The sequence below is a fragment of the Rhea americana genome, unplaced genomic scaffold (genome assembly GCF_003343005.1).
Source record: "Rhea americana isolate MKP2758 unplaced genomic scaffold, rheAme1 scaffold_0, whole genome shotgun sequence".
Lineage (NCBI taxonomy): Eukaryota > Metazoa > Chordata > Aves > Rheiformes > Rheidae > Rhea > Rhea americana.
Genome location: NW_028185037.1, coordinates 575,086 through 595,119, shown reverse-complemented (window position 1 = coordinate 595,119; position 20,034 = coordinate 575,086). Strand labels below are relative to the sequence as shown.

Here is a 20,034-nt window from a genome sequence, read left to right as displayed (position 1 = left end):
TTACATTTTTATCCCTCTGCGTAAGAGAAATCTCAGTGCTAGTTATGTGGGTTTTTTACTTTTGCTCTTTTTTTTCCTGAATATGTTAGACATTAAATGTAAAAGGAGTAGGAAAGAAAAACTAATTTTGGTTGGAGGATGGATYGTGCAAAACTTATTAATAATATATCTATGTATATATATGTATATGTGTGTATATATACACATGCATTTTGTACACATGCACACATATATAAGTATTTTATATATACTTATTTTTACATAGAAATAATACATTTATAAAATAGTATGTACACGAACGTGTGTGTGTACACTACCATTGCGCTAGATAGTTGGGGGTTAGACTAGGTAATTTAACCATTCTTTCCTGGGCTGGAAGCTTTGCTATCTGTGTACCGTATCGTGAGTTTGATCTGAAGATAACTGAGAATTTGTACATTCAGTCAAGCTTTTACTGCAGTTTATTTCTGTTTTTAATAAAGAAATAACTGTTCCTTTACACACACAACTTTTATTTAAGAAAAGTGGAGGACATGGGATACTTTTTATCTCCTTTTTGATTTTTGTTACTGAAATTTGAATGTGCATAGGTTATTTGATTATGAGGAGAAACTGATGTGGACTTCCTTGCCTTGTTTTTCTGAAGATAGAAGGAACTGAACAAGATACCCTTTCCTGACTGCCATTAACCCTTTGCAGAAAGTACTCAATGCAAAACCACTCTTTTTAGCTCATAGCCAGTCTAGTATTTTCGTAGTACTTTTTTTCCTTCCTCAGCTTCTCTGCTATTTCTTTTAGTTTGTTTTCCCAGGTCTTTGGCTTTTATTTGCTATTGGTCACTAGGAAAACATCTCAAAATGCTCAGCTTCCTATCAAGCCTTACTGTGTGCTTCCATTTCAGTATTACTCCTCTAATTCTAGTTATCTGAATACACCAGATATAARTTATCTAATTAAATTAAAGTTGGCTGTTGAGTCTCTAGACTTTAGAATTTTAAACCTTAAAATTTCAAGTAGTTTTGTTCCTTAGGAAAGCGGAGCTGACATTTTCTGCTAGTTATTTTCTGGCTAATTTTTCCATACTGAAAGCCAGCTATATAATTAATAAATTTAACACGATCAAATTGTATATAAATTATTTAATTTAAAATTGAGACTTAAATATTTCAAGATTTTAAAAACAGTATAAATTTTGCTGTGGTTTAAACATGTGGTGCTATTATGAAAACTATTTGTGTAAAAAGTCAACATTTTACTATTTTTCATTTTGACTTTGTTAATTATATTTTTAGTTAAAACCAATGCATACTACCTTCCCCTAAAAACTCCAATATAACCGAAATTATAGGAGGCAGTTACTGTGATTGTAAGATTTTTATCTGTCAAAGCAATTTTGGTTTGTCACCTTCTTCACCCCTTTAACCTTTCCTGGAGCATACAATTACTGATTAAACCACAAGTGCCTCCTGGATAGTATTAACCTCAGGAGTTTCACCTGTCACTTATGTAAGCGCACTAATCACTTTTAGTATTTTGAATAAAAACAAGATAGTGAGTCATGCACAATAGTTTAATTTTGAAATTCTTCCTGTCCTTCCCTTCCCACTTTGTTTTTCTGTTTTATGTCATCTGTTTGAATGCAAAACAGTAATTTCTCTGAAACTTTTTGTAGAATATAAATTCCACTGATCCCTGAGATCTTCTTGACCTGCAGATTTAATACAGTGTAACTCTGAAATTATGTATTTTGTTTGTGTTTATTATGCAGTACTCTCATCTTAAAGTTTTTGTCGGTTAGAACTAGGCTTGTGGTTTGTTGAGGGCTGAAAACTGTGATCAGTAACCTGATTTTTTTCCTTTGTGTATCTGCAAACTTTCAAAAATAACCTGTGAACACTTATTTCTGCATAACCTATAGAAGTCACGTTCTTTTTGCACTTAAATATGCGTGATTATACATAATTTTTCCACATAGTGGATAAATTCTGTCGCTTCAATATATTAATCATATATATAAAATATGGCCCACACAAGTGGGTCTGTTCTGTCCTTTTTGAAAATGTAGGCTATTATTACTTTGAAGGCTTTTGGCCTTGATTTCTTTCCTTTTTTTTTTTTTTTTTTTTAAGGTGAGGTTACATTTTTTATTGTATGCTTCTTGACAGTGTTCATCTGAACTCGATGTAGGATACACTTGAAGGAAGTGCTTACAAAAATATGTTAAATGCACATTAAATAAAGTATACCCTGGTAACAGCCTATATATTTAATTTTTTTAAAAAAAGCCCTTTTCATGATTGCAAATAATGGTTTCATGGGTTTTTTGTTGCCTTTGAAGCATCTTGCCTTCAAAAGTGAAGACTCTTCTTGAGAAGATTTGAATAGGGTTTATAAGGTTGTCTTTTTGTCCCTGTTTTCTTTCAGAAATGGTAAATAGAACAGCGAGGGGAAGCAGAGGCCATAAATGCTCTCGCTATCAGCTGTTCTTAGGCTCTGAGGGACAAAGTCARTTCTTCTGCTGAGTCTGTAGGCCTGTAGAAGCCTGCAGGCTGTAAGAACAGCTCTATCCCAAGTTAGAATGAACCAGGACCATTCCCCTCACCAGCACTTCGAAGGAAGACCGTTTTACAGAATGATTTACAAAGGAGAGAAGAAAACATCCTCTCTTCTCTCCATTAAAAAGAYTGTTCTGAATTAATGTAGTGAAGGAGAGAGGGGAAAGGGAATGTTCCCATGAATCATGAAAAAAGACTAGGTTCCTCTCAGGCAACCAGAAAGAAAACTTGCATTTTTCTAGTTGGTTTAGAGGTAAGATTTGCCTTGAAGCTCTGAAGCACACCATGCCAGGCTGGCTTAAGCACAAAACCCCAGCTACTTGGAATTTGACAGATGCCCCAGCTCCTGGAAAAAATGGGTGGGTCAGCCATCTGCAGCTGCCTGGTTCCACTGCTCGTCTTCTCTTGCCATTTCCTTCAAATGCATTGGTACAGACAGATTACATCCATGAGGATGAGAACATAACTAGAATTTGGAATTATCACATTTTCCTACGTTTCTAGGCAATAGTTCTCTACAGGTGTGCACTTTTTTTTACTGTAACAGAAGATCAGGAGGTTGTTTAGATTTATGCAGGAAAATTTGCATCCTGGGAGATGGGTAGGAAGGGGAGGGATAGAATCTGCCTTSCGTTGTGTGAAGATGTGCACATTCCACTTTGGATAAGAAAGGATTAATGGCTTGGCAATCACTTGAAAACTGTTAGTGATAYGAGCAATGCCACGGGAAAAATCAGTCAACATTAACATAGACTTTAGTTCTTGCACCACGACTTTATCGTAAGTGTCGAAGGAGAACATATTAAGGAGACAACCTTGGAATACAACAGTAGAGACCAAGGTGAAACACTAAGTGTAATGACTTCGCATATTTCCTGTTTCCTGTTTGTCACAGTTTTGACAAGGTGGATTGTGGCGGACTGTACTATCTGAGGAGTGTGCTCTACCCAGATTCAGTGAATGACTATATTACCATAATTCAGTTTTGTCTCAGGATTCTTTTCTTTTTGTATGTTAAATAGTCTGAGAATCCGTTTAATCTTGATAATTTTTTGTTACTTTAATAGTTAGCAAGACATTTCATGTATAATGCTTGTATCAAAATTGTAAAGACATTGTCAAAGTGTTGAGTCTGAGTGGAACTTCGCGAAGTAAGTATTTTTTTGCAGGTTGTACGTAGCAAGAAAACCTGTTTCTGACATCTGTATAATTTAACTGAAAAATTTTTCTATGAATTCCATTTAGAGTAATGTAGTCGTAGTATTCCATAGCTGAGCAGTGGCCTGTATACAGTGAACGTGTGATTTCAGTCTACTTTATTGCCCAATATCTATTATCACAGAAATTATCATTATACTTTGATTGGTACACTGGTTGGCCATCTGAGCACAAAAGCTCAACTGGGTGCAGAGACTTAATAGTCTTTCAGACCCTGAGGTCATATGTCTAAAAATGGTATGAGACACATTGGTTGAAGAGATCTGCATTCTCACTACCTGTGCTCTTCCACATCAGTAGATGGAAGGGTTTTACCTCCTTCAGTTGTCACTCTGATTTATGACAATATGAGTGAGTGCAATTCCCGTTTCTGTTCTCGCCCCCTTTACCTGCAACTAGAATTTCAAGGGCCCGAGAATCTCTTTCAAATGACGTCTCTTCACAGTAAWTTTTTTCCTGCACCTTCAAGCTGTAAGATTATTTGGTGGATATCTTTGCAATATAGTGCAGAAATTTTGAACAGCATAGTTGTCATTGGCACCTTGGATGAAGTTGGCCATGTAAGTTAGGATGTTGTTTGGGCCTTCAAAGCATTAGGACTTCTCAATGACTGATGAATTCATATGGTGCTTGGTGGAAAGGCAGAATCTTACTGTTTGCTCTGTCTTATACAGGAATAGTACTTTTTTTACACATCTTTTAAACCATTTATGGTGCATTTATGTATTTAATTTGTGTTTTTTGTAACTTCTGTATGTTTATGATAAAGCTAGAATTACAGGATTTGAAGCAAAAGTAGTTTGCAAAGRTTAAACTTTTATATCCAATTGTTTGATGTATGTTGTTATCTGTGAAACTTCTAGTTCCTGGGAATCAGCAAGACCTTTCTTCAGTAAAAAGTGAAGATTTTGGAAATGTGCAGGAGATGTCTACGAAAAACCTCATTGTTGGTCCACTCAATCTTCAGTTGGATAGCAGTGCAGTACACCGGATAATGAAAATGATAGTTTGTGCTCTGGAACACGAATATGAGCCATACAGCAGAACTAAGCCAGGTTTGCTATTACTGCATATACACAAATATGCAGAATTAAATTAGATCAAATTCAGTGCTCTTGAAGGAGTTTAACTAGTCAAATTTTAAATATGCCATTTTTTTATGAGTCCAAATAAAAACTTTAAAAGGAAGATAAAACAAACCGGGCTATCTCTATCAGTGCCAGTTCAGACAATTTGAAAGCCATATTTTTCAATCACGGGTGGAGACCGTGTTGAGGGGTCTCCATTCCATGTTKAGGGGAATGTTTATTTTACTGACACTTCTAGGTTATCTTAGAAGCCTTAGAGAAGGAAGAATCCCTGCTAGTATTCATTGATTAGTTTGAAATAAAAGTTATATGGAGGGGGGGGGGAAGTGATTGGAAACAAGCTATGATAAAACTGTTAAGATAGCATCTTGCATAAAGCTTAGTGAGCTGTATAGATTTCTCACTTCTGAAATGTGAGTTTCAAACTGAGGAAAATACTCCAGTTATGACTGCATTTAGCCTTAGGTAGAACCAGTGGAAGGAATAAAATTATTAAATATGGGGAAATGAAAAAAATACTGGTTTCAGTTTTTGCTAATCTCTATTTTTTGTTTCATTTATGAAACAGCTACTGTGAGAAATATTTTATATGTATTAGTCATACTTATGTAATCTTGATTTGTTATAGATGTTACAGATGGAGGTAGAACTATACCAAACTCGGAAGGAGTAGCATCATTGGAGGAATACATTCCTACTCGACTTACAACATTCACTATTCTTAAGTGTACARTTACTATCCCCGTGGCAGAATTCAATTTACTGGACCACTTGTTGCCCATAATCATGGGTGAGAAGGTAGGTATATGCAGATATTTATTCAGTTCTTTACATGGACATGTGTTATTTAATTTGAAAAATTAAGGTTAAAATATATAAAGCTGTAATGTCAAACATGCATTATCTTAACGTATGGCTAGCCACATCTCTGCTTTTCATCCCTGATTGACTTCATGTGAAATAATGGAAATTGAAAARATAGCTTTGCTAGGATGGAATAGTGTGATTTTCCTTCTGGGCTGATATTCCATGTGCCAGCCATGTTACTGGCTTCCAAATGAGTTTACTTCCCGTGAGCATTCCTTTCAGATACTTAAGACCAGTGGTGTGTGCAGTGATAAGCCAGACTTTAAAACAGAAGATGTGATTTACTGATAGGAAAGCAAAGTTTGGAGGAAGAAATCAAGCAGACTAGGTAGCTGGAACTTGAAGTTTTCATGGTAACCTTTGGATCAGAAGGCTACCGGTTGTCACTTTGCCATGCGGATACTTCCAACCTTGGTCAAATCAGAAATCTTGGAATACATGTTCTCAGTAGATGCTTCCTAGGTGCTAACAGCTAGTTATGTTTGTACTAGTTGCAGCCAGGACATGTGCAAGACAGTTTTAACTGGACTTTTAACTRCTGTATATTGTACAATGTTTTTATCTGGGTACTTAAACTGAGTACGGAATCTATTTTTTTTCTGATTATTCATTAACAATCTCCTAATTAATAGTCTCTGCTCCGAAATACATGGTTCAAAACAGTGTGAAGATGAAGAGGACTTCTGATTTGGATGCAGAGGAGGTGATAGATGAATCTGTGAGACTAGAAAATTTTGCGTATTTATATTCATTGCATGTTTATATGATTTAAGATTCGATGTGTATGTGCAGGAAATGTGCACGAACTAAAGAACTAAAGATGACACAAACTAAAGTGTCATCGATGGCTTTTCTTTTAGTGGGCTCATGTAATTATTCTCGCTAGAGAATTGAAGTACACATGGTGACATGCACATGTTAATTCTTCACTTRGATCACTAGTCTTTTGCCCTTTTGGCTGCAACTTGTATAAAATGTCAAGCACATACCATTTATTCAGTGAATGTGTTTGAGGAATCTGTACCTCTTTTTCCTAAATYTAGACTTCCTGTCTTTTCACAGTTAAACTTGCTGCTGCCAGTGAACTGGTGACAGATCTGTTGCCTGTTGACCTATAGGATACATACAGAAACTTCTATTATTAGAAAATATGACATTACCAAATCTGTAATTGGAAGCATTACTTCCTCTCAGCATGGAAGTGCTCAATAGATTGTACTTTAAATATCAGTGTGAATAGCAAAGCTATCTTGGCAGTGTAAAAAGTTTGTAGATATATTATTATTTTTCTTTTCCTTTCTGCTCTGAGACCGTTGTTGGGTTTTTGGAATGAAATAAGCCTCATTTTGAGGGACTGGAAAGTGTGAAAAATTGCATCAGCAATCCCTTTTCTCCCCAAACAGCCAACAAGTTCATAAAACTCTTGAACTTTAAATTGCAAGGCTTTGGTTCAGCATGCGACATACTTGTGATCAGTTATTTAGCCATTTTGAGCTCAAGGTGGTAAAATCRTGTTTTGCATCAGTGCAAGTGTCTGTTGTAGATCCCAGTGAGAAAGGCCCTCAAACTGCGTAAGGTATTGATTAAAATACATTTTACTGTAGATAACATGAGAAGGAAAAAGGGAACAGCATACATAACCTTACATCCCAGAATCTCTTCGGATGCTGGAAACCCTGAGTTGTGCAGCATTGGGTAAACATCAGCACAGATGGAATCTGTGCAGTGTGCTATGCCCTGACTAGAGATTTGTCCAGTGCAGCACAACTAGAGGTTTCCAGCATCTGAAGGGTTGTAAGATTATCTTTGCTATTCTCTTATTCCTTCTCATGTTTTCACTAGTAAAAGCTATTTTAACCAATACCTTACGGTGTCTAAGAACATTTCTTATTGGAATCTATAACAAATGCTTGCACTGGTGCATTACAAATCCTTGATGCAGGTTACTGTGTATTCTGCATAAACGTGTACATTAAAAAATAACTAGCAATGTTCAGAGCAATGTTAGCTTGTCATCTGTGYTCATACATTAAAGTTGAGGTGATTGAGTTTTACAGATGAATGTTCTGTAACGACTTTACTCTTTAGTTCAGCAACTTGTCAGGTTTAGCTGAGTCATGTCTTAAGCTAAACGTTCGCCCAAGGGGGCTTTTTTCAAATTTGTACACTGGGGCCAGGTATCACAGTACTGTGACCATATTCTGCAGCATCATGAAAGCTGTTTCTCTGCACTGATGTAAAAGTTTCTTTATACTGGACTCTGTCTTTAACAAAGTAATATAAACATGCAAGTCATGTTCTGTAGCAATAGTCAAGTATTTGAAATTGCAAGTAGAGAGAATAGTTCTTTGCCTCTATAAACTTAGGCTGAATTTCATCAAAATTCAATTGAATATGCGGGTGGAAGAGATACGTTCAGATATGACCCATCTTTTGCCTCTCWCAGTCTGAGAATTCTCCGTTTGCTTTCCTTCTGCATTTCCCAGATCTTTSTCTCCTTTGCATATTCAAAAAGTGCTGTTTGTCGTTACTTTTTACTTGCTCTTGATATCTTAAACTATGAGAYTTCTCCAAATTTTCTCAGCTTTGAGAAGTGTATTTTTCAATTAAGATCATTTCAGTGCTGTGGAGGAAGGGGAGTTACACCCATTTCCTGTCTTTGCAGTCAGGATAGAGACAATATCTGTAGTCGCTTTGAAAGCTGAAATCTCTGATCTTTCTGTGCTTGGGCAGATCGTATCCATATAATGGGTAGACAGCCCTATAGGCAGACAAGTTAACTCAAGTTACCTTTTACATGTTAATTTTTCACTTGATGTTTCACTTTACATTTCTTGAATGAAGCYAAGCATATTTAAAATATTAGTAACRCTAACTTCTAGATTTAAAGCAGTACATAAATCATTTTTTAAAAAATCTTTTGGTGCATATTTAATAAAAGTTTTAGAATCATAGAATAATTTGGATTGGAAAGGATCTCTGAAGAACACCTAGTCCAACCTCCTGCTCAAAGTGAGCCCTGTTCGAGCAGGTTGCTCAGGACAGCATCCAGCCAAGTGCTAGGTGTCTCCAAGGATGCAGATTCCACAGCTGCTCTGGGTAGCCTCTCCCAATACTTGAACAGTAAGATYTTCTCTTGGCCCTCTCTTCTCCAAGCTGAGCAGCATCCTTGGCTTCAGCCTCTCYTGTGGGAGCGATCATGTGCTCTGTACCCCTAATTATCTTGATGGTCTTCCACCAAACTCACTCTGGTATGTCCATGCCTTTCTTTTACTGGACATGGTACTTCATTTTAATGAWTACTATGAAAAATGTTGTTGAATGTATAAAACTGCAACACTTACTTTTTGAAAGTACATTTTCTTCTTTTTGTCCAGCATAATTACAAACATAATGTCGTATGACARTGTAAAAGCTGTATCAGCATGAGTGTAGTGTGACTTGTAGTGCTTTTGTGTGATAAAAATGTAACTAAATATTTAAAGTAAATATAATATAGGAAAATGTAAATATTAAAATAAATGTAAGTAATATTAAATATTTTGACTTGCATATTCTAGATGAAAGTTTATTTCTAAAATTATATATAGAATATACATRCAGAAATTACTTACGGAATATACATATAGCAATTATTCTCAAAATATTTGAGGATTATCATTAGGAGTATGTGGTAAGCAGTCATCTTTTAATAGATCATTACATGGATATTTGCTTTTGTGTCTATGTGGCAGATAATACATCTGTAGTGTAATAATTGCACCTTTTTTTTTTGTTTTCTTCTTCCCTAGAATTCAAGTGGATTGTTAAATGCTGCGAGTTTCCAGCCTCTGCGGCCTTTACCTTCCATCAGAATATTGGTGGATAAAATTAACTTGGAGCATTCTGTACCAATGTACGCTGAGCAACTTGTCCAGATGGTCAGCAGCCTTAGCCAACCGTCTGATAACCTGCTTCATTACTGTTATTCCCACTGCTATCTAAAGGTAAAATAATCTTGAAACCTATTTCTTGTTGCAGTATGCTGAGAAGTTCGTATAAGCATAGACAGCTCTAAAATTTTAGTTAGGTTTTTTGTGAGCATTTTCAAGTTAACTGAAAGGATATATAGTTAAGTACCTTTCATGGAATAAATATGATATCGGATCAGTACTTCTTACTTGAGCCATATGTTTTGTAACATAAACAGAGAACTTCAAATGAGGAGACAACACAAACCGAAGCTCCAAAGTCTTCATGGCAGGACTGAGTTGAAATAATTTGGAAGGAAACCTTTCCCATTTCTTAAAAATAATTCTTATAGAATAGATTACTATGAACTATGCTTMGAAACTTCATAGGATTTTGAGAGGGAAAAAACATTGATTTTAATAGTGTTGATAGAGCAAAACAGTGAGAGTGAGGTATACAATCAAAGACTTTTGCCAAACAGTTTCAGATATTTTCATCTTAGGAGGAAAAACCTTTGAATGCTCTCAATTTAAGTTCTATTAGGAAAGGAATTTTTATTGTTAGGTTGGAGGGAGTTTAAGATGCTACTGAAAAATCATTTTGAGACTGTTCAGTTGTCATCTGCTAAGATTTCAGTAGAATAAAAAAGTAAACTATTAAGAGGAGTTTTACACAAACGTTCCAACCTTTTAGGATGAGCTGTCTGCTTGGATGATTTGAAAGGCTTTTGGGTGCTACTAAAACATAAATATTTAGTACCAGTTATACTAATTGTGTGAAAATTTCCAGTTCTTCATTCACTTATCTGGACATACCATAACAAAAATCTAAGCAATGAAATTCTTACTATCTGTGTAAAACACAAACATTGTTCCAGAATTACACAGCAAGTTCTYAGTTTCAGGGGTAATGTGTTCACCTCCTACCATGAGACAGCAATATCACAAGTCAACCTTTTTTTAATTTGGGAAAGACTTTTTCTATTCTCAAACGTTTTAGCAACTATCAGTATTTTAAAAATATAGATTTTAAATTTGAGTTTTATTGGGTCAGATATTTTATTTGCTAGTTTTAATATAGGCATGTGTTGTGTTYTTATGTGAGTAGAGATAGAACGCATTGCAAAGAGTCAGCTCTGTGATCAATATTTTACATATTACTAAGGGAAAATTGTAGAGAATAATTGTTGTGAACTTCTATTTAGATTTTTTTTTCATTTTATTAAGGAAAAAGAAAGCTTCAAAGGAAAGCTCCTCTTTAAATATSACTTTTTAAGCAAATGTTATAATTGCAAAAATTAAAATAAAAAAAATTATATGAAAGGCAACATGTAATCTGCAGAGTTRAAGGAGGATATAGACAACTATTTCAATGGAAAAATTATAATTTGCATTTGTTTTTTAACAATTTATATAGAGTAGACGACTTTTCTGAGTGAAGAGAAAATGTACGTACATACATACATACATATATATTCATATTAGAACACTGTTTAATTACTGGCAGGTTTTTCTAGTTATTTGKGGGCTTGACTTTGGTGGGGGAATCCTCTAAAAGTAATACTTAATGTATTTCGTACATTATGTGTTTATTTATTGAATATATTTTAGAAGAATTGATTTGTATGTTATATTTCAAAAATAACTTGAAATGATCAAATCATGTACTATTTGACCTATATAAATACTTGTACACTTTGTGTACACTTTGACCTATTGCATTTTCTTACAGATATTCGGTTTTCAAGCAGGACTGACCTCTTTGGACAGTAGAGGATTATACTTTTTTCCTGTTCCAGTTATTCCCTCTTTCAGTACTGCTGTTTATGGCAAACTGATAAAGTTTCCCAAATATTGGTGAGTGTTAAGCTTGTGCACTGTATGTAAGTAAAATACACAATAGCTACTTCTGCTTTTATGAGTGGTTTAGAAAATACAGGTGCCCTATGCRTCCCTAACTTTCTTTTTCCTTTGTATCTTATATTTTACTATTAAGTCTGTTATTAATAAAYCCCTTTGTGAGGCTATAGGTTTTAATTAGTGTTTTAGACAGATTTTTGGTAGTTTTTTGGTTGGGAGAATAGAAGATTCTATCATCTGTCATCATGTGAGCACACATTTGTTGAATTCCTGAGAACCAATTTCCATGCTTCCTTAAGCTAAAGTTCTATACTGCGATTAATGTGTTGAACTGAACTTGTCTGCCTGCTCTRTTTCAAACTCAACCAAATAAGAAAACTTGAAACAAAGCCTAATCCTCRTGAAGAATCGTACTTAAAATAATAAGATAACAGTCAAACAGGTTAATGTGTTAAACATTTCCTCTTCATATATTATGTGCTGTATACCTAGACTGACAAAGAGATTTGTTTTGAAAGTGTAATAGATTATTTAACAACAACAAAAAGAATACTATGCTTGTAGTGGTACAGATAGAATATAATGTTTTTTCCTCTTAAAAGTTATGATACCATATTAAACCTAAGAGGTTTTTTTTAGCATAATCAGCACACCACCAGGTGGTAGCAGCTTAATTGACTTTCTCATATTTTCCATCAATAGTTCACAAAAATAGTAACCATTTCAAATGAATTACTGTTCTGTCATGGCTTTTTGCTAAAAAAATAATAGATGTTTTCCAGATAACATATAATCAGCAAATAGTCTGGTAGGATTGGCAGCCTCTTCTCACATTCCCATATATTTTACATAAAGTTACTCTTTGTGATCCTTGTTAGTAGTAGTACTCTTTTGTTCCTTCTCTCTCTTGCGTTCTCTTTTTTAATGCACTGTATTATGACACATTGCCCAGCTAAAAAACAGAGTGTGCTAGACTAGTAACACAGAGAAATAAAAATAAGCAGTAGTTCTAGGGGGATAAAATGATACTGCCTTAAAACAGCAAATCATCTATCAGCATTTATTAGCAGATCCTGCAATACAWGTACTTATTGTGGTCTAGTATGTCTTAAAAGAACATTAGTTGTAATTTTTTCAATTTTTTTCTRTGATGCTCTGTGTTTCTAGAGTTTATTTATTAACAATGTGAAATAATTATATAAAGTTAATTTATTCCAACAATCTATCCTAAACTAAGCAACACCAATTTGCGGGTAATAAAGTAGAAAAACAAATGAGTACAGCAGCAATGTGGTTAAATGAAGTGTAGTTTGAAGTGAATAAAACTCCAGATGAAATGCATCAAATAGCACTTGAACTAAATCGAAATCAGCGTGAGGACTGAGAGCTTCATTGAAGTCATGCAGTGAGTGAGAATTAGTCTGGTAGAATAACCTGGTAATGTCATTAAACTTAAATTCATTCTGTCTCTCCCCTCCCTCTGACCCCCCTCCCCCAATTATACCACCTGCTTTATTTGTGTTTTTAGATTTCACATTCCAGAGTTTCTTAAAGTGTGCACATGTGATGCTACATGTGTTCTTCTGTTTCTTAGTAGAAAATATATACGACAGACCATACCTTTTAAAAACAAAGACATTTTATGAACTGTTATGGAATCCCTCAGGTAGTATGTTTTGAGTTAGCAGTGAAAAATCTCAACTTTATTTCTGACATAAATCAGTAGAATAGCTTTCTTTTCTGGTTTGAATATAATAATCTCAAAATGTATACTGTGTATTCAATACTGTGGTAATACTTACTTTTGATAAACATTGCTAGCACATTGTAAGACACACAGTTTGAGCAATATCAGACCAATAAATTCCAGCAAAAAATTAATATTGCAGAAGTGCTGTTTCATTATATTTACTAAATTTATCTGTTGTAATGTCAATTAATACACTTTCTTATAAAAGAAATTGCTCAAACTTGATAGTTAACTACGTCTTGGACAACTTCTAAATTGTAATTTATTTTTGTATTAAAGTCAAAAAGTCTTGTATTTTATTTTATCAAGCACAGCAAGATGCAAAATACAATGTTAATGTCAATAATTTATAACTATATGTAGTGTTGCATGCCAGATTGTAAAGCAGCTTTCRAAGCTTTCAGAAGGATGTATAAAAACAACTAAGAATTAGCAGAATATGGTTAGAAGCCCAGAATGAATGACAAGAATGTTTAATGCCAAACAGAAATCTTCAGAGGAATTAGCTGATTATTTTTTTTTCTTCTGGCTACAGTTTCTCTTGCAACAGATGAGGTAATTGAGTGTAGGATAGTTGAGCGGTTTAACACTGTTGCTTATAAGGTATCACTGTAATGCCTTTCTGAAGAACACTAAAGTACCATTAAAGAGTATAGATTCCATACCATAAAGAATGTAGATTTTTTTTTCTTACCCTGTCATCTCTGTGTTCCCTTTCYGTGACAAGTGTTCTAGACTTTCATCCTCTTGAATCAGGTCCATGGAAAGGTTCTTGCTTACTCTCTCCATGTGTGACAGCCTTTGAGATGATGAATACTTGTGGAATAAGGATATAAATGGGGATCCTATTTCTACCTAYGTTCTGTTCAGCAGTTTAGTCCCAGAGTCCATTGTCAGGGGATCTGTCTCCTTGATATTGAGTCTTTTTGTTTCTCATTTTGAGACTAAGGCAATAGCTACTTATTTACTGTCTGCAAGGAAGCACCAGTGTGAACTTGCRTAATAGCTGGTGATCCTAAATGTTAGTGTGTGAATGGATCATTGTATGAGTAAGTTGTGGAGCTGCTGGGTAAATTAGTATCTAGGATTTAATGGCTTTCGCTTTAATTATTAGTGAATGCATAGCAATTAGTTGAACATTATTGATACCAAAAAGCCCTGAAAGGAATTGTTACTGTGTCAGAGGAAAAATCTAGAGGAGAAACTTGCTCTAGATCTAGATAATTAGCTGTCAACCAACAAAATCTTTGTGATGAGAGATGAAATGGATATATTTCTGCAAATACTCTTTCTTTTGAACTGTTTTCTGCAAACACTGTCTTAGGAAGTAGATTTCAACTTACATATAGGTAATRTGCCAAACACAGCTGAAGAGATACCGAGGAAGAAGGATTCTTGCCAGCGTAAGGCTGTCTTATCTACTTGGTGTTACTTCAAAATGTCATAAAGAGTTCTTTTACTGTTTTTATTCCAATCCATCCAAAATGTAGAGATCTTSAAGTTACTGCAGGCAAATTTTGCASTAATTGATCTGGTAGGCATCTGGAGAAGGAATACAATTTTTAGGAAAATAAAGAAGATTTGAAMTTCTAGAGAGGCTTACTGCTGAATCACAGAAGGTTCCTATTGTAGCAGACTACATTTTTGAAAGAAAAAAGTGTTGAGCAGGAAGCTGGACTAGATGATCTCCTAAGATCTCTTCCAGCTGAAATTATTCTACATTTTCGTGATTAAAATTTCCGTTTAATGCACTGAAGTTCAGTAACTGAGTATGAATATTTCCTAACTGCACAGGAAGTAYTGTGATGGGAGTTCAGATACTGAACTTACCTTTTCTGAAGATCAGACTTGGTGTCTTTTAGCACAAAATTATCCTTCCATCCAGATCACAGTAAGCTGTATAATGGAACAGCATGACAATGCTTAAACTTTTGAAAATTATCCTTATTGTTGTTATTTAGACAGCTGCAATATATTATTATTTGTAGCCATCAGGACAACAGATACCAGAAAAGCTAGTCTYTTCTTTGTATTGTCATCTGCTATTCTTGAGTTTTGCCTATTTTTTTAAAAAAAAATAGTATTAGGAATACTGAAATATTTGTGTGTAGTGTTACGCTAGACAAAATATCAAAGATGGGAATCAATTATATCTTGAACATGGGGACATTTAAGCAGGCTGAATATATGAATCAAGGACTTATGAGCTTGTGAACTTTCAGAGCCAGTTTAGATTTGGCCAAGCTAGTGCTGAGATGGAACTAGTCTGACCTGCTTCGCCTGCAGTGTTCAGCATTGTGTTGACATTTCTTCTCTTTCCTTTGGCCTTTTATTGAAGAGCTGTCCATTACTGAGAAAAGTTGTAAGTTTAAAATTTGCTCTTCTGTTAGAGAAAGTTGTGTGAACTATGTGGTGGGCACCTCAGCTGCCCAAGAATATAATAATATTGCTTGTTTTACTTGTTGAAAGTGAGGATTGCCATCTTGGCAGTCATTTTATTAGTATGTGCCCTCACAGTACTGAAAGATCACTATGGAAATCTATACAGAGATCCTCACTTGGAATATACATGTGTGTTTTCTCTAGGCTTTGTTTTTGTAATCCTTAAGGGCATTTATATAATATAGTAATTCTTACTATTTCAACACAGATAAAATTATAAAAGTAAATATTCAATATGTTTCTAGAATTTGTTAGGTATACATTTTATTGGCATACTAGGCTATAACCTCCTGTTGGCTAGCTATTATACAAGTATATTGAGAAACATGCTTTCTCATGCCTGATCATGAGCATTTTCTGTTTTCTTACCTGACTTGCTAGCCTTTGTTTTGACTTTGTCACTGTGTAGTTGCCACCAATAGTTGCTTTGTGCAATGAATTTAGCTTAACTTTAATTTATAAATTTGATACTGAAATAAAACTAAGAGAATTCTAAAGGTGTTAATTATGCTATTAATCTGCTTAGTTACTTTGTTCTGCTAAAACATTTGTTGTTCTAAAGACATGTCTGTCTCTACACAGTTTTATTTCTGCTTTCTCCCATCATGTAACCCTTGCAATGTAATCATCCCTAGCTTAATCAAAGCCATACAGTGCTACGCCACACAACTGCATTTTCATTGACAGAATTCATCATCATTAGACTACTTGTACAATCCAGTTAGGACATAATACTCTATAGTATGAGTCATGATGTGCACCTGCCCATGTCTGCCTTACAGGTCATCATGAAAACCCCTTGTGTTTTTAATTGGTWCCACAATGAATTGACCAGAGTGAGAATAATTCATGCTGATCCACAGGCAGTATGATAGATCAAGATCTGAATTGCTGACATGGCCTTTGCCAGCAAGATACTACTGCTGATGACTCTAGTAGATTTTAGGTTTTGCTGCAAGCTAAAGAGAGGATCAAGAACATTTTAGGGGGAATGAGGTGAGCTTTCTGTCTTTGTTACTATTTTGACTGAAACATCTTCACAGGGCATGTCCAGTGAAGTAATGCTACTTAGTACTAGAAATCACAGYAGATGTGTGAGCGTGAGAGTCATGAGATGTAGCTGTCATGCAGTTCAGTGCAATTGTTTGCTATTAAGAGCCAAATAGACCCTCCTGGCAAGAAACACAGAGGCAGATATCCAAGAACTGTGAATGTTAGATCATAAATCTAGGAAGTTTTCCAATAAATTGACACTTGGGTCTTGGTTTTGGCAGCCTGTTTTATTGACTAGTCACAGTAAATCAAGAGGAATGTCAATTTAGGTTGGATGTGGATTGTGTTTCATATGGGCAGTTGAGGGGTATGCTCAGTTCCTGAGTCAGAAGCAGAGACAGGTTAAAAACACATGAAACTCATTTTGTAGCATTCAATTGTGACTATTAGTTATGTCAGTAATTGGATATAACTGCCAGATGAAAATTCAGTCTATCCTTAGTAACAAAAGATCTGAGCTTGCATGCCTGAACAGATGCCATCAGTGTATGGGACAGCACAGAATTTTGGCCAGATCAGTGTCAAGTGAGTTAGACTTAGCATGTGTAAAAACCTGCTTGGACTGTTAAAGTATGCCAGTGATTTGGATTGTGCAAAAACGGAGAGAAAAAGTCGTTCTGGTGGGTTCTGAAGAGCTGGTTGGGTAGAATTGCCTGAAAAGTGAACAAACAATCCACGGAGTACTCCGGATTGCTTCAGCATTGTGTACTTCTGTGCCACTGCATAGAAGACACATCAGAGAACATAATTTTAAATCAGATTTTTTTTTCTTGTAGCCTTTTTTAATAKGGTTTGCAAACAATCAATTTGATACTTTCAGAAATTTGATTTCCTGTCCACCTTTGTGTGTATTTGCAGGTTTAGATATGCCAGTTGTGACCAATAATATAGGGTGATTTGAGGCTTGGTTTTAACACAAGAATCATCTTTCACTGATAACACAGTTGAATGCATCTTTCATTATTAAAGTTGCTTAGGTAAGACTAAGTTGGCCATGCTTGTATGCAGAGTGCTTAAGGAGGATGAAGATGCTTAAAGAGCTTGTGTGGAACGTTCTCTAATCTACAGTGACATTAGCATGTAAAGTTTCTTCACCRTGAACATTTTGTGGCAATTACAGCTACAATCTTCTGGAAGGAACTGCTGTCATTTACCAGAAATGACCCTCTGTCCACAGGGTCTGTGCATTTGACTTGCAGCTTGATTACTGTGTCTACAAATTAACTTCGGTTGGAATCCTCTAGTTTAATTTTATTTTTAATCAAGTCCAGATCTAATGTTACTGCTTCTCAGCAGATGTGGCAGGCAACATTCAGCAAATCTGTTAAAAGGGCACTWTTAATCAATGTAAATTGGAAGCAGTTGTATTTTTCAGTATTGTCCACGAGAAGGAAATTCAGCAGAGTTGACTGCAAGGGGTGGTCAGGTGTACTGTTTCTAGTGTAATTATTTAGACTAGTTAATTGTCAAGGCTCTTCAGTGAAAATAGATTAAGCCTATTAGCTAATATCTGTCCAGGGAGAGTGATTACGTGTGGTGAATACATTATTCTTACTACATATAAAGTGACGATCCTTAATWTTAGCTAGGTTCTGGTAACTGCCTTGCCATCAATATTTGCTGACATTTTTACTRAAACCAAGCAAATGATTATATTCTGAATATATTAGTTCTGAATATATAGGATTTTCAGGGTTAAAGCCACCTTTTGCTTTAATTGAAACTGGTGAGAATGATGAAAAATTTATTGTCGTAAGGCTGAAGTGCTATTAATCAGAATTAATACTGAGGTAAATTTGAATCCTTAGTATTTACTCCCTTTTATACTTTATTGGATGCATTTGGCAATTTTGTTTGTCTGTCTTAGCATTATCTGTAGGAAACTTGTTAGGATTKTCAGCCATATCTGCAGTTTGAGTTTACCTCTGTGGATTCTGTCYGGAAAGCTTCACTGGTGGGAGTTCTTCACACAGAACGTCCCTCTTTTTGCCAGAATTTCACCTGCAGCTGATGGCTTCATTTTCTGTCTGTGGGTCGTGAAGAGAAATAGTCTCTGGGGTTACACKTACCCTACTAAATAAATCACTACAGAAACCATTCTGTGGCCCCAAGGCCAAATGGCCTGTGGTGGCTCAGTTCGTGCCCACGTGCTAACCTGTTGCTCCCACTTGCTCCCTGCTCCCTCCCTAAAGGTGCAGGGCACGGGAAGTGAATAAAGCTGGGAAGGATGCGACCAGACYTCTGCCAGGGGACAGCCTTCGGCGCACTTGATCCCTCCAGCACTGCTTAGGCGTTCCTTGAGAAAGCCCAAGCTGCCACGGCCTGAAACCGTAGCAGGGAGCAAGCGAAGAGCTGAGCAGCACGGACAGTCGCGGGCCATTACAGAAGCCTGTGCTTGGCCTTGTTTTACTGGCCAGCGTACRTGTAGCCTGCTTGAAATTTGCCCCCTCGAGCGGGAGGGCTGGGAGCCCGCACGCGGTTGCATTCTGCGAGCCCTTCCGTTCGGATGTTAGGCACGGCGGTGAATTTTGAGGTAGTTTTTACTATGCTGTTGCAGTTGCTCTTTTATTCTACTTTTATCTTCGCAACTTTTTAATGAAAATATCAGGGGAATTTGATAGGAATGAAAGCACCATTTTGCAAATTTGTAGTTGATAATTTTTTTCTTCAAGTTATAGAATCYGCATCGTCTTTCATGTGTTAGGACTTTATGTATAATTCCCTACACCATTATGTTTCTGAAAGGAAATTCTGAATTATTCCCATTGATACCAAATAATCCTCCCTCACAGAAGCGCTGTGTTTAAATGCTTGTTCAATATACTGTATAGAAGTGCTGACACAATACGCAWTTATCTTCATTATGACTGTGGACCATTTATTATGTTGCTGGACAGGCCAGAGCATATTCTTCTTTGACTCTGTAGAGCTTCAGTCTCAGATTCTAGTCTCCATTTCCACCTGGAGTGAGGTAMCAGAAACTGTGTGGTCTTGGGGTTATGCACCTATTTTAGAAAGCATGTTAACACAACAGGCTCGGCGGAATTTGATAACTGTGAGAAATGGTGATTGGCTAACTGGGGAATGTGAAAATATTTTATTAGAAAAATTCTATTTTTCTTCATATGGACACTCAGAGCAACAAATAAACCAAATATAAAGGCTTATTTGCATGTTTGCCCATTAAGCTTTTAGTATTTTCCTAGAAGCTTTATTCTCTGTTCATCTCTAGGTGGGAGAAGCTTAGCGTC

General features: G+C 35.7%; 1 protein-coding gene across 7 annotated transcripts in view; it reads left to right on the top strand.

Annotated features, from left to right (window-relative positions):
- The window catches only part of VPS13B (vacuolar protein sorting 13 homolog B), a 464,422-nt gene that overhangs the window by 71,990 nt on the left and 372,398 nt on the right, over positions 1-20,034 (top strand). For all 7 annotated transcript variants that reach the window (XM_085301417.1, XM_085301642.1, XM_085301811.1 and 4 more), the window contains exons 13-16: positions 4,637-4,828; positions 5,490-5,659; positions 9,520-9,714; positions 11,411-11,535. In XM_085301417.1, coding sequence (XP_085157543.1) covers positions 4,637-4,828; positions 5,490-5,659; positions 9,520-9,714; positions 11,411-11,535 — 682 coding nt within the window. The remainder of the gene's footprint in view (positions 1-4,636; positions 4,829-5,489; positions 5,660-9,519; positions 9,715-11,410; positions 11,536-20,034) is intronic.